Genomic DNA, 13,910 nt, shown 5'->3' with positions numbered 1-13,910 from the left:
CGTGTCTCGGCTTGGGTCACTGTCTGTTCTCACCGTGTCTACATGGGTTTCCTCCGGGTGCTCCGGTTTCCTCCCACAAGTCCTGAAAGACGTGCTTGTTAGGTGAATTGGACATTCTGAATTCTCCCTCTGTGTACCCGAACAGGCGCGCTTTTCACAGTAACTTCACTGCGGTGTTAATGTAAGCCTACTTGTGACACTAATAAAGATTATATTATATTATACTATTACACTATTATACTGCCATTTCTTTGTTAGCACATTCACATTGAACTGGTTTTGCCAGTTTTATGCTGAAATATCAGTTTAGGCAAATTTCCTCACTTGTTTGTGTCACTTTTGTGACGTGTGCAGGAATCCTCTTCTACTCACTGAAAGCCCCCATTCCCCAAACAAGCCCAATGCAAAGAGGAGCAGGCAAAGTTTCCTGTATTTATGTCGATATTGCACGAGTGTAGATTGCCAGATCAAAATGTTGGCGCAATACATCCATGTAACTGACATTTATGGAGTTTGTTAGAACGATTTTGTCACAAATTCAAGCTAAATCTTATACTGAGATCTGTTCTGTAGTTAAGCAAAATTATTGTCAACCTCAGCACACATGACATTTTTCAGACCCTTACCCCATTAACACATGCACAGAGTCAGAAGGATTAAGCAGATGGAATGGTCTTCTTAATGGTCATCTCCCTGTTCTGCATTGTAGAGGAAGAGGAACAGCGATATGAGGCTCTGAGATTGAGACACTACAACAGGAGAGAGCAGCCCACTCAATACTGCCCCTGGTGGTGCATCAATTGCATTTGTTTCCCTCTTTAATTTCCAAATGAGGTAAATAAGCTGATGCAGGAAATCTGGGCATAAATTCTCACCAGCAAGATCGACACAGACATTGTGTAAATTTCGGTTTGAACTGGATCAAGGAACTTTTGGGCAATTGGTTCCAAACTATTGAAGACAAAGTTCAAGTTAATAAAATGGAAATGAGTCTGGGTGTTTTACCATACCAGACATCTTCGGCCGATGAATTAGTAACTTCAGAATACTTTAAAACAATAATTAATCCTAACAGCCTCCACTGCAGCCAATATTAATAAATTGTTGTACCCACTAATCTCTCAGTGCAGTAGAGGTGGGAACTGGACTGAGGGTTCTCCTATAGGGTGATCACACTGTTTCAATTTGACTTACTTGAGCATTGATGTGGTGATTTGTATCTGTAAAGTTTGCTTTATGTAGCGAGAAATGGAAGCACTGCACAAAGATTCCACTGTCCTGCGGAATTGTTGACAATTTGAACATTATGTTCATCCATGCAATGCAGGCGAAAGTCATTTACTATTAAAATGAAGACTGATGACCTCACAACTTTGACATGATGGCATTTACCATTCCTTATTATCTGGCAAAAAACAAGTTGAGTTGGAAAGTTTTCCCAATTAGAAGACTAATGTGATGGCCCATGGTTCAATTATTATCTGTGTGTAGATTCGTATCAAGAGAAGTTAGAAAGAGAGTCACTTGCTCAAACAAAAACATGGCTAATTTTCTACTGAGCTGCATTTAAAAATCCTTTCAAACATTGGTATGTGTCCATTAAAGCCTCTGGAGAATGCTCCCTGTCAATGTTGCTGAGGGGAAGGAGTTTTATTTTTACGTATGAGAAGGAATTGTCCCCATCCTATGTAGAAGAGCACTTTGTTGTTGACCAATAATTTTTTAAGTGAGCTCTTTTTCTGTTTACAGATGTCTCCACACTTCCTTTCGAGCAACAATGACACCCCATTAGCTAACCAACATTCTCACTGGGGAACAAAGGATCCAAATGTCAGTTTCCACATCAGTGCAACAGTCCAATGTGACACATCCATCAAGAAGGTTTCTAAAAGGGATAAAGGTGAATATCTGAGAAGAACAATAAGAGTCTAAAGTTAAAGATAGTTTACATTGTTAAGACATAATTAAGTCTTTATTTTGGAATGAAGGATAATACATGAGCCTCTGGACCTGAAGCTGGAACACATGACAGTATTGTCCTGGCTGATTGCTATATTCTGGACCGCTGTATTGTGCCACATTAAGTTTTGGAAGAGATGATTTGGTTAATTTGGCATCAATTGTCAATTTTTGGTTACTATCAATCTTCTGCTTCATTTCATTGTGTTTTGAACCTCCTCTGGAGGTCCAAGGCCAGCACATTTTTCCTTAGATATGGGGCCCAAAACTGTTACAATACTCCAAATCGGGTCTGACCAGAATCTTATATAGCCTCAGAAGAACATCTCAGCTCTTGTATCCTAGCTCTCTCAACATGAATGTTAACATTGCATTTGCCTTCCTAACTGCCGACTGAACCTGCACGGTAACCTTAAGAGAATCGTGAACAAGGACTCCCACATCCCTTTGTGCTTCTGATTTCCTAAGCATTTACCCATTTAAAAAAAAGTCTATGCCTCCTTCCAAAGTGCATAACCTCACGCTTTTCCACATTGTATTCCATCTGCCACTTCATTGCCCACTCTCCTAGCCTGTCCAAGTCCTCCTGCAGCCCCTCTGCTTCCTCAATACTACCTGTCCCTCTACAGATCTTTGTATCATCTGCAAACTTAGCAACAGTGCCTTCTTCCAGATCATTAATGTATATTGTAAAAAGTTGTGGTCCAACACAGACCCCTGAGGCACACCACTAGTCACCGGCTGCCATCCTGAAAAGGACCCCTTTATCCCCACTCTCTGTCTTCTGCCAGTCAGCCAATCCTCTATCCGTGCCAGGATCTGACCCTTAACACCATGGGCTCTTAACTTATTCAACAGTCTCCTATGCGGCACCTTGTCAAAGACCTTCTGGAAATCTAAATAAATCGCATTCACTGGTTCTCCTTTGTCTAACTTCCTTGTTACCTCCTCAAAGAACTCCAACAGATTTGTCAGACATGACCTCCCTTTGATGAGGCCGTGCTCTCAATCCTATTTTACCATGCACTTCCAAGTGCTTCGTGATCTCATCTTTAATAACAGACTCTAAAATCTTACCAATGACCGAAGTCAGGCTAACCGGCCTATAATTTTCCATCTTCTGCCTCACTCCCTTCTTAAACAGTGGTGTTACATTAGTCACTTTCCAGTCCTCTGGGACCCTTCTTGCCTCCAGTGATTCCTGAAAGATCATCACCAATGCCTCCACAATCTTCGATCCACTAGTTGAGGCTGGACCTCTGCCCCGAGCAACTGGAAGTCATGCCTCAGAGAGCTGCTTGTCAATCAGAAGCAGGCAGCACCCCAATACTGACAACACCACCAGGAAAGGTGGCCACTGCTGGTACTACAGCAAGGCCATGACGACGGAGTGTTGTGCTGAGTTTGGGATTTGAGGTGTGTTTGGGGTCTCACTGCAGTTGAATTGGCAGGCTTGTTGAGTGAGGAGTGCAAGGGAAGTGAGGGGCCAGATAGAAAGTCTGGAGAGGGTGGCAGGGGAAACTGGGGAAGTTTGAAAGAGCCCTACAATGAGTCTAGGTGGTGCATTAAAGTGGGACCCTCTCAGCACATTCCCAGGCTGAGCAGGAAGTGCTGTTGGGTTGGGCAGTTGGCATGGTGTAGGAAACCCCCTTTCCAGTTAAAACCCAGCAGTGGGATGAGGCCCTTAAGCAGGTATTAATTGCCCATTTGAGAGCTTCAATTGGCCCACAGGTGGGCAGGTTGGCCAAGCGCCACTGATAAGGTGGCCTGCCCTGCCTTCAAATCCCTGGCAGGAGAGCATGAAATCCAGCCCCTGATTCCTGCACATTAGCAGTTAAGTGCAGTTAAATGTAAATTAGCAGTTAAATCCATAGGTTTGGGACGAGACATTCCCGCCCCAAAGTGGTTTACGAGAGCATTAGAAAATAAATCCATAGGTTACGACAGCTATAACCTGCTGCTTTGCACAGCTCACTATTGCAGTCTCAATCAACTCTGTATTGAATTGTCTGCTGAGCAGGCACTCACTCGTTCCACATTACAGATGACTGAAAATATTAGGACAGGTGCATTCAGGAGGAAATGAGTTTTTAACAATGTAAGAAGTAATAATTATCGCTGAACAACCTCCATCACCCGAAAATTTTATTTTATAAGTGTGGAGTCCCATTCCCTTAGAAACCAAATTAATGATGGAGATTTTTTTTTAAATAGAAGCGATTCTGCTTTCCAATTTTTTTTGTCATTCTCTTAATCCCATCTGTCTTTTCCAATCTTTATTTGTCTTTCTGTACATAATTTAAATCTAATTTAGGGCAGCAGGGTGGCGCATTGGTTAGCACTGCTGCCTCTCGGCACCGAGGCCCAGGTTCGATCCCAGCTCTAGGTCACTGTTCATGTGGAGTTTGCACATTCTCCCCATGTTTGCGTGGGTTTCGCCCCCACAACCCAAAGATGTGCAGGGTAGGTGGATTGGCCACGCTAAATTGCTCCTTAATAGCAAAAAATGAATTGGGTACTCTAAACTTAAATCTAATTTCTACTTCCAGCTTTAAAGTTGCTGTTTTGGACTTTTTGAGAATTCTTCAATCTGATTATTGGAGAGTTTGTTGTTTTTCGTGCTGCCTACAGGTACCACAGGTCTGTTTTAGAAGAGGGCGCCTCATTGAATTGGTGCAAGGTACACTGAAATTAGGGTTTCGAAAAACCAGGCCCACCAAACTCTTGTGGTCAGCTTGTAACAAAGTGAATGTCGAGCTGTTCCTCCACCATTGAGAGGAAAATGTGGACCAATGTACGATTGTTATTTATTTACATATAGTCCATCTATTAATGTAGTAATGTAATAGACACAAATGTCATACTTTGTTGTAGAAACAGGTCAATTTTCCTACGCTTGTTGCTTCTTAGCTTTTATGTGGGTATTTTAACCGTCACAGCACTTACGTATCCAATCTTACCCCTTGTTTGAACAGCCATACAGGTGCCTTCAGGCACAGACAGTGAACTCATGAAGAAAGAAGCAAGCCAACAAACAGAGTATGTATACACCTGCCATCATGTGGACTGTTACTTGAAATGAAATGAAAATCGCTTATTGTCACAAGTAGGCTTCAAATGAAGTTACTGTGAAAAGCCCCTAGTCGCCACATTCCGGCGCCTATACGGGGAGGCTGTTACGGGAATCGAACCGTGCTGTTGGCCTGCCTTGGTCTGCTTTCAAAGCCAGCGATTTAGCCCTGTGCTAAACAGCTTTGATACTTGCTTCTTTCCAGCACTCAACTATCTTATGCATTGTTTAGTATTTTTCATTTAGCCAATTCCTTTTAAAATCTTTGTCTGGTGATCAAGGTAGATGAAATCAAACTACTGTGCAGGAACGGAAGAGCGATCTGACCAATGGCACCATTTCTGCTCTGCCTATGCCCCAGGAAACTGTGCTCACCTAAAACACAACAACTTATGCATAATGAAAATGATCATCGATACACAGATCACACATCTATGATATGAACATCCTGTAGGAGCAGCATAGCATTTACAGAGATGAATCACATCATTTTAGTTGGAATCCATTGCCCGGTGAATGTCCCTAATGCTTTTTTAATATTTTCGTTTACAGCTGCGGTATTGCTATTCTGGATAAGGTAAAGAAAAAAGCATCAACGGTCCACACAATGCATGAATTATTGTTTCAGTCAATCCTTTCACAGGGTAGGAATTCATACTTGGGGTTCACTCATGACCAACAATAAGCAGAATTACAGTAAAAATTACAGTGTTCATGGATGTTGCATCAACAAATTCTCATAACTTGAATGATCATTGGGCAAGATGTAAAGCAAGAACTCCCTGGCACAGGATTGACAATCGTTAATCTCATTTTTACACTGGGGTAGTTAATGGGGAGCGTACCTAGTGAATGTTTCGGGATCGGCTGTGAAAAGATCTGGGGCAGGATTCTCCATTAGCCGGTCAAAATCAGGAAAGGCGATTGGGCGGAGTACTCCACTGACCTCAGGCGGGATTCTCCGGCCGCATCTGACCAGCGACCGGAGAGTCCAACCCTAAGTGTGTACTAAACCAGTGAGAAATTCCCCAGGGCCCAAAAAAGTGACTAAGTGTCGTTGAATAACGGTGGGGAATTCGCCGGCAGAGCCAGCGGGAAACTCCCTGAAAAACCCGCCACAAATTAGTTTTGAAATGTTTTGGAAGAATCGCACCCTTGAACTCCCTTCAATCTTGAAGGGAGAAGATGGGAGAGATGTTTAACGTACTCAGTGGAGTGGGAATGCTGAAAACTCTATTGCACATTATATCATGTTTTTATGTCAATTTGACATGTCCAGCTAAAAAAAAACAAGCTTTGAATTAATGTCAGGAAAACCTCATAAATGATAATGTTTCAAGTCGAATATGATACTTCTTTAGATCTGAAGATTCAGTTCCAGTTCTGATGAAGTCATATTTGACATGAAATATTAACTTTGCTCCTCTCTCTACAGGTTCTGCCAGACCTGCTAAAGTATGTGTTTTTATTTCAGATTTCAAGCACTCACAGTATTTTGCTTTAACCTTTTACAAATGCTGGTTAATATCTGCAAATCTTCTGGGTAGGGTAGGGTAGTGGAGTGAAACTTTACGGAGGGATTAACATTCCTGTCAAAGACGTGCTAATTGGCCTTCATCCATGACTCATTTTGTTTCTTTAAATTGATGTAACCTGTATTCGTTTCTTGCAGGAGATCCAACAGCTCTCGGAGTATCTAAAGGTAATATCCACTATTCGTTTCTTGAAGACAGCAATGATCATTTATTATGTCATAAAAACATACTGTTCAGACTCACCAGAGTAAATGTCAGTTTATATATGTCTACTTTAACATTTTCACCACAAAAAGATTTTCACCAGGGCGGCATGGTGGCACAGTGGTTAGCACGGCTGCCTCACAGTTCCAGGATGCCATGTTCGATTCCGGCCTCGGGTGACTGTCTGTGCGGAGTCTGCATGTTCTCCCCGTGCCTGCGTGGGTTTCCTCCGGGTGCTCCGGTTTCCTCCCATAGTCGAAAGATGTGCAGGTTAGGTGGATTGGCCATGATCAATTTGCCCCTTAGGGTGGGGTTGCAGGAATAGGGTGGGGATTGGGTATAGGTAGGGTGCTCTTTCGAAGGGTCGGTTTAGACCCGATGGACCGAATGGCCTCCTCCTGCACTGTAAGGATTCCATGGGCGTGATTCTCCGGCTGCGTTGTGATCTCACTGGAGAATGCTGGGAGAGGCCTGCAGCGAGCCTCCCAACAGGTTCCGCACCTCCCGGGAATCTCCAAATTCCGGTGAGGCATCGGATTCGGAACCCGGCCCCAAATAAGAACATAGAACTAGGAGCAGGAGTAGACCACCTGGCCCCTCGAGCCTGCTCCGCCATTCAATGAGATCATGGCTGATCTTTTGTGGACTCAGCTCCACTTTCCGGTCCGAACACCATAACCCTTAATCCCTTTATTCTTCAAAAAACTATCTATCTTTATCTTAACAAAATTTAATGAGGGAGCCTCAACTGCTTCACTGGGCAACGAATTCCATAGATTCACAACCCTTTGGGTGAAGAAGTTCCTCCTAAATTCAGTTCTAAATCTACTTCCCCTTATTTTTAGGCAATGCCCCCTAGTTCTGCTTTCACCCGCCAGTGGAAACAACCTGCCCGCATCTATCCTATCTATTCCCTTCATAATTTTACATGTTTCCATAAGATCCCCCTGCATCCTTCTAAATTCCAACGAGTACAGTCCCAGTCTACTCAACCTCTCCTCGTAATCCAACCCCTTCCGCTCTGGGATTAACCTCGTGAATCTTCTCTGCACATCCTCCTGCGCCATTCAGCTGTTGAGTTCGGGAGTGAGAGCTGGGACCTTAGAATCAGCGCGGGAATTTTGAAAAGCGCGGGGGCTGCGAGACAGAGGGGACCATTTAAAAGGTTGCTGTCTGTGGTGAGGTGAGTACAGATTAACTTACTTGCCTTGCAGGTCAGCTGTTGAGTTCGGGAGTGAGAGCTGGGACCTTAGAATCAGCGCGGGAATTTTGAAAAGCGCGGGGGCTGCGAGACAGAGGGGACCATTTAAAAGGTCGCTGTCTGTGGTGAGGTGAGTACAGATTAACTTACTTGCCTTGCAGGTCAGCTGTTGAGTTCGGGAGTGAGAGCTGGGACCTTAGAATCAGCGCGGGAATTTTGAAAAGCGCGGGGGCTGCGAGACAGAGGGGACCATTTAAAAGGTCGCTGTCTGTGGTGAGGTGAGTACAGATTAACTTACTTGCCTTGCAGGTCAGCTGTTGAGTTCGGGAGTGAGAGCTGGGACCTTAGAATCAGCGCGGGAATTTTGAAAAGCGCGGTGGCTGCGAGACAGAGGGGACCATTTAAAAGGTCGCTGTCTGTGGTGAGGTGAGTACAGATTAACAACTTGCTTACCTTGCAGGCCAAGTCGATTTCAGCAGGAGCAGAGCAGGTTCGTCCATTTCTGCGGGGGCAGTGCGGAAGTGATTTCTGGGAGGTAAGTTTCTCCTTTAAATAAATTTTTTTTAAAAAATTCTAGTGTTTAAGGTGGGAACAGGAAGTCGACCCGCGGACGTCTGGGAAGACCCTCACCAATAAATTCTGGTGGAGAGGAAACCCGAGACACTACACGTGTAGTGTCTCCCACCCGCCCTCCTCCTCTAACCTAATAATAAAACCCTTTGGTGTGAGGTAAGTACCATATTTTATTATTGTTATTAATAATTTTTATTCTTTATTTTTTTTTTATATATAAATTTTTTTTTAAAATTTAGTTGTTAGCCAGATCTTGGTAGAAAGTTAGAGGAATGGCAGGGAAGGGAGTGCAATGTTCCTCCTGCAGGATGTTTGAGGTGAGGGATGCCGTTAGTGTCCCTGCTGATTTTACCTGCAGGAAGTGCTGCCATCTCCAGCTCCTCCAAGACCGAGTTAGGGAACTGGAGCTGGAGTTGGAAGAACTTCGGATCATTCGGGAGGCAGAGGGGGTCATAGATAGCAGCTTCAGGGAATTAGTTACACCAAAGATTGGAGATAGATGGGTAACTGTAAGAGGGACGGGGAAAAAACAGTCAGTGCAGGGATCCCCTGCGGTCGTTCCCCTGAGAAACAAGTATACCGCTTTGGATACTTGTGGGGGGGACGACTTACCAGGGGTAAGCCATGGGGTACAGACCTCTGGCTCAGAGTCTGTCCCTGTTGCTCAGAAGGGAAGGGGGGAGAGGAGCAGAGCATTAGTAATTGGGGACTCTATAGTCAGGGGCACAGATAGGAGATTTTGTGGGAGCGTGAGAGACTCACGTTTGGTATGTTGCCTCCCAGGTGCAAGGGTACGTGATGTCTCGGATCGTGTTTTCAGGGTCCTTAAGGGGGAGGGGGAGCATCCCCAAGTCGTGGTCCACATTGGCACTAACGACATAGGTAGGAAAGGGGATAAGGATGTCAGGCAGGCTTTCAGGGAGCTAGGATGGAAGCTCAGAACTAGAACAAACAGAGTTGTTATCTCTGGGTTGTTGCCCGTGCCACGTGATAGTGAGATGAGGAATAGGGAGAGAGAGCAATTAAACACGTGGCTACAGGGATGGTGCAGGCGGGAGGGATTCAGATTTCTGGATAACTGGGGCGCTTTCTGGGGAAGGTGGGACCTCTACAGACAGGATGGTCTACATCTGAACCTGCGGGGCACAAATATCCTGGGGGGGAGATTTGTTAGTGCTCTTTGGGGGGGTTTAAACTAATGCAGCAGGGGCATGGGAACCTGGATTGTAGTTTTAGGGTAAGGGAGAATGAGAGTATAGAGGTCAGGAGCTCAGATTTGACGTCGGAGGAGGGGGCCAGTGTTCAGGTAGGTGGTTTGAAGTGTGTCTACTTCAATGCCAGGAGTATACGAAATAAGGTAGGGGAACTGGCAGCATGGGTTGGTACCTGGGACTTCGATGTTGTGGCCATTTCGGAGACGTGGATAGAGCAGGGACAGGAATGGATGTTGCAGGTTCCGGGGTTTAGGTGTTTTAGTAAGCTCAGGGAAGGAGGCAAAAGAGGGGGAGGTGTGGCGCTGCTAGTCAAGAGCAGTATTACGGTGGCGGAGAGGATGCTAGATGGGGACTCATCTTCCGAGGTAGTATGGGCTGAGGTTAGAAACAGGAAAGGAGAGGTCACCCTGTTGGGAGTTTTCTATAGGCCTCCAAATAGTTCTAGGGATGTAGAGGAAAGGATGGCGAAGATGATCCTGGATATGAGCGAAAGTAACAGGGTAGTTATTATGGGAGACTTTAACTTTCCAAATATTGACTGGAAAAGATATAGTTCGAGTACATTAGATGGGTCGTTTTTTGTTCAGTGTGTGCAGGAGGGTTTCCTGACACAGTTTGTTGACAGGCCAACAAGAGGAGAGGCCACATTGGATTTGGTTTTGGGTAATGAACCAGGCCAGGTGTTGGATTTGGAGGTAGGTGAGCACTTTGGGGACAGTGACCACAATTCGGTGACGTTTACGTTAAGGATGGAAAGGGATAAGTATACACCGCAGGGCAAGAGTTATAGCTGGGGGAAGGGAAATTATGATGCCATTAGACGTGACTTGGGGGGGATAAGGTGGAGAAGTAGGCTGCAAGTTTTGGACACACTGGATAAGTGGAGCTTTTTCAAGGATCAGCTATTGCGTGTTCTTGATAAGTATGTACCGGTCAGGCAGGGAGGAAGGTGCCGAGCGAGGGAACCGTGGTTTACCAAAGAAGTGGAATCTCTTGTTAAGAGGAAGAAGGAGGCCTATGTGAAGATGAGGTGTGAAGTTTCAGTTGGGGCGATGGATAGTTACAAGGTAGCGAGGAAGGATCTAAAGAGAGAGCTAAGACGAGCAAGGAGGGGACATGAGAAGTATTTGGCAGGAAGGATCAAGGAAAACCCAAAAGCTTTCTATAGGTATGTCAGGAATAAGCGAATGACTAGGGACAGAGTAGGACCAGTCAAGGACAGGGATGGGAAGTTGTGTGTAGAGTCTGAAGAGATAGGCGAGATACTAAATGAATATTTTTCGTCAGTATTCACTCAGGAAAAAGATAATGTTGTGGAGGAGAATGCTGAGCTCCAGGCAAATAGATTAGATGGCATTGAGGTAAGTAGGGAAGAGGTGTTGGCAATTCTGGACAGGCTGAAAATAGATAAGTCCCCGGGGCCTGATGGGATTTATCCTAGGATTCTCTGGGAGGCCAGGGAAGAGATTGCTGGACCATTGGCTTTGATTTTTATGTCATCATTGGATACAGGAATAGTGCCAGAGGACTGGAGGATAGCAAATGTGGTCCCTTTGTTCAAAAAGGGGAGCAGAGACAACCCCGGCAACTATAGACCGGTGAGCCTCACGTCTGTAGTGGGTAAAGTCTTGGAGGGCATTATAAGAGACAAGATTTATAATCATCTAGATAGGAATAATATGATCAGGGATAGTCAGCATGGCTTTGTGAAGGGTAGGTCATGCCTCACAAACCTTATCGAGTTCTTTGAGAAGGTGACTGAACAGGTAGACGAGGGTAGAGCAGTTGATGTGGTGTATATGGATTTCAGCAAAGCGTTTGATAAGGTTCCCCACGGTAGGCTATTGCAGAAAATACGGAGGCTGGGGATTGAGGGTGATTTAGAGATGTGGATCAGAAATTGGCTAGCTGAAAGAAGACAGAGGGTGGTGGTTGATGGGAAATGTTCAGAATGGAGTTCTGTCACAAGTGGAGTACCACAAGGATCTGTTCTGGGGCCGTTGCTGTTTGTCATTTTTATCAATGACCTAGAGGAAGGCGCAGAAGGGTGGGTGAGTAAATTTGCAGACGATACTAAAGTCGGTGGTGTTGTCGATAGTGAGGAAGGAAGTAGCAGGTTACAGAGGGATATAGATAAGCTGCAGAGCTGGGCTGAGAGGTGGCAAATGGAGTTTAATGTAGAGAAGTGTGAGGTGATTCACTTTGGAAGGAAAAACAGGAATGTGGAATATGTGGCTAATGGAAAAGTTCTTGAAAGTGTGGATGAGCAGAGGGATCTAGGTGTCCATGTACATAGATCCCTGAAAGTTGCCACCCAGGTTGATAGGGTGGTGAAGAAGGCCTATGGAGTGTTGGCCTTTATTGGTAGAGGGATTGAGTTCCGGAGTCAGGAGGTCATGTTGCAGCTGTACAGAACTCTGGTACGGCCGCATTTGGAGTATTGCGTACAGTTCTGGTCACCGCATTATAGGAAGGACGTGGAGGCTTTGGAACGGGTGCAGAGGAGATTTACCAGGATGTTGCCTGGTATGGAGGGAAAATCTTATGAGGAAAGGCTGATGGACTTGAGGTTGTTTTCGTTCGAGAGAAGAAGGTTAAGAGGAGACTTAATAGAGGCATACAAAATGATCAGAGGGTTAGATAGGGTGGACAGTGAGAGCCTTCTCCCGCGGATGGAAATGGCTAGCACGAGGGGACATAGCCTTAAACTGAGGGGTAATAGATATAGGACAGAGGTCAGGGGTAGGTTCTTTACGCAAAGAGTAGTGAGGCCGTGGAATGCCCTACCTGCTACAGTAGTGAACTCGCCAACATTAAGGGCATTTAAAAGTTTATTGGATAAACATATGGATGATAATGGTATAGTGTAGGTTAGATGGCTTTTGTTTCGGTGCAACATCGTGGGCCGAAGGGCCTGTACTGCGCTGTATTGTTCTATGTTCTATGTTCTATGTTCAGGTAAGGAGACCAAAACTGAACACAATACTCCAGGTGTGGCCTCACTAACTCCTTATACAGTTGCATCATAACCTCCCTGGTCTTAAACGCCATCCCTCTAGCAATGAAGGACAAAATTCCATTTGCCTTCTTAATCACCTGTTACACCTGTAAACCAACTTTTTGCGACTCATGCACACCCAGATCTCTCTGCACAGTAGCATGTTTTAATATTTTATCACTGAAATAATAATCCCTTTTGCTGTTATTCCTACAAAAATGGATAACCTCACATTTGTCAACATTGTATTCCATCTGCCAGACCCCAACCCATGCACTTAACCTATCCAAATCCCTCTGCAGACTTCCAGTATCCTCTGCACTTTTTGCTTTACACTCATCTTAGTGTCGTCTGCAAACTTGGACACATTGCCCTTGGTCCCCAACTCCAAATCACCTATGTAAATTGTGAACAATTGTGGGCCCAATACTGATCCCTGAGGGACACCACTAGCTACTGATTGCCAACCAGAGAAACACCCATTAATCCCCACTCTTTGCCTTCTATTAATTAACCAATCCTCTATCCATGCTACTACTTTACCCTTAATGCCATGCATCTTTATCTTATGCAGCAACCTTTTGTGTGGCATCTTGTCAAAAGCTTTCTGGAAATCCAGATATACCACATCCATTGGCTCCCCGTTATCTACCGCACTGGTAATGTCCTCAAAAAATTCCACTAAATTAGTTAGGCACGACCTGCCATTTATGAACCCATGCTGCGTCTGCCCAATGGGACTATTTCCATCCAGATGCCTCGCTATTTCTTCCTTGATGATAGATTCCAGCATCTTCCCTACTATCGAAGTTAAGCGAACTGGCCTATAATCACCCACTTTCTGCCTACCTCATTTATTAAACAGTGGTGTCACGTTTGCTAATTTCCAATTCACCGGGACCACCCCAGAGTCTAGTGAGTTTTGGTAAATTATCACTACTGCATTTGCAATTTCCCTAGCCATCTCTTTTAGCACTCTGGGATGCATTCCATCAGGGCCAGGAGACTTGTCTACCTTTAGTTCCATTAGCTTGTCCATCACTACCTCCTCTGTGATAACAATCATCTCAAGGTCCTCACCTGTCATAGCCATGTTTCCATCAGTCACTGGCATGTTATTTGTATCTGCCACTGTGAAGACCGACCCAAAAAACCT

At 44.9% G+C, this 13,910-nt stretch overlaps 1 protein-coding gene across 2 annotated transcripts in view; it reads left to right on the top strand.

Annotated features, from left to right (window-relative positions):
- traf3ip3 (TRAF3 interacting protein 3) overlaps positions 1 to 13,910 on the top strand; it is a 154,861-nt gene that overhangs the window by 15,528 nt on the left and 125,423 nt on the right. For both annotated transcript variants that reach the window (XM_072479882.1, XM_072479883.1), the window contains exons 3-6: positions 1,750 to 1,900; positions 4,935 to 4,998; positions 5,582 to 5,606; positions 6,702 to 6,731. In XM_072479882.1, the coding sequence (XP_072335983.1) occupies positions 1,750 to 1,900; positions 4,935 to 4,998; positions 5,582 to 5,606; positions 6,702 to 6,731 (270 nt within the window). The remainder of the gene's footprint in view (positions 1 to 1,749; positions 1,901 to 4,934; positions 4,999 to 5,581; positions 5,607 to 6,701; positions 6,732 to 13,910) is intronic.

The sequence above is a fragment of the Scyliorhinus torazame genome, chromosome 17 (genome assembly GCF_047496885.1).
Source record: "Scyliorhinus torazame isolate Kashiwa2021f chromosome 17, sScyTor2.1, whole genome shotgun sequence".
In the NCBI taxonomy this organism is placed as follows: Eukaryota; Metazoa; Chordata; class Chondrichthyes; order Carcharhiniformes; family Scyliorhinidae; genus Scyliorhinus; species Scyliorhinus torazame.
Note: the sequence above shows the minus strand (reverse complement) of the source record. Positions and strands in the feature narration are given on the sequence as shown.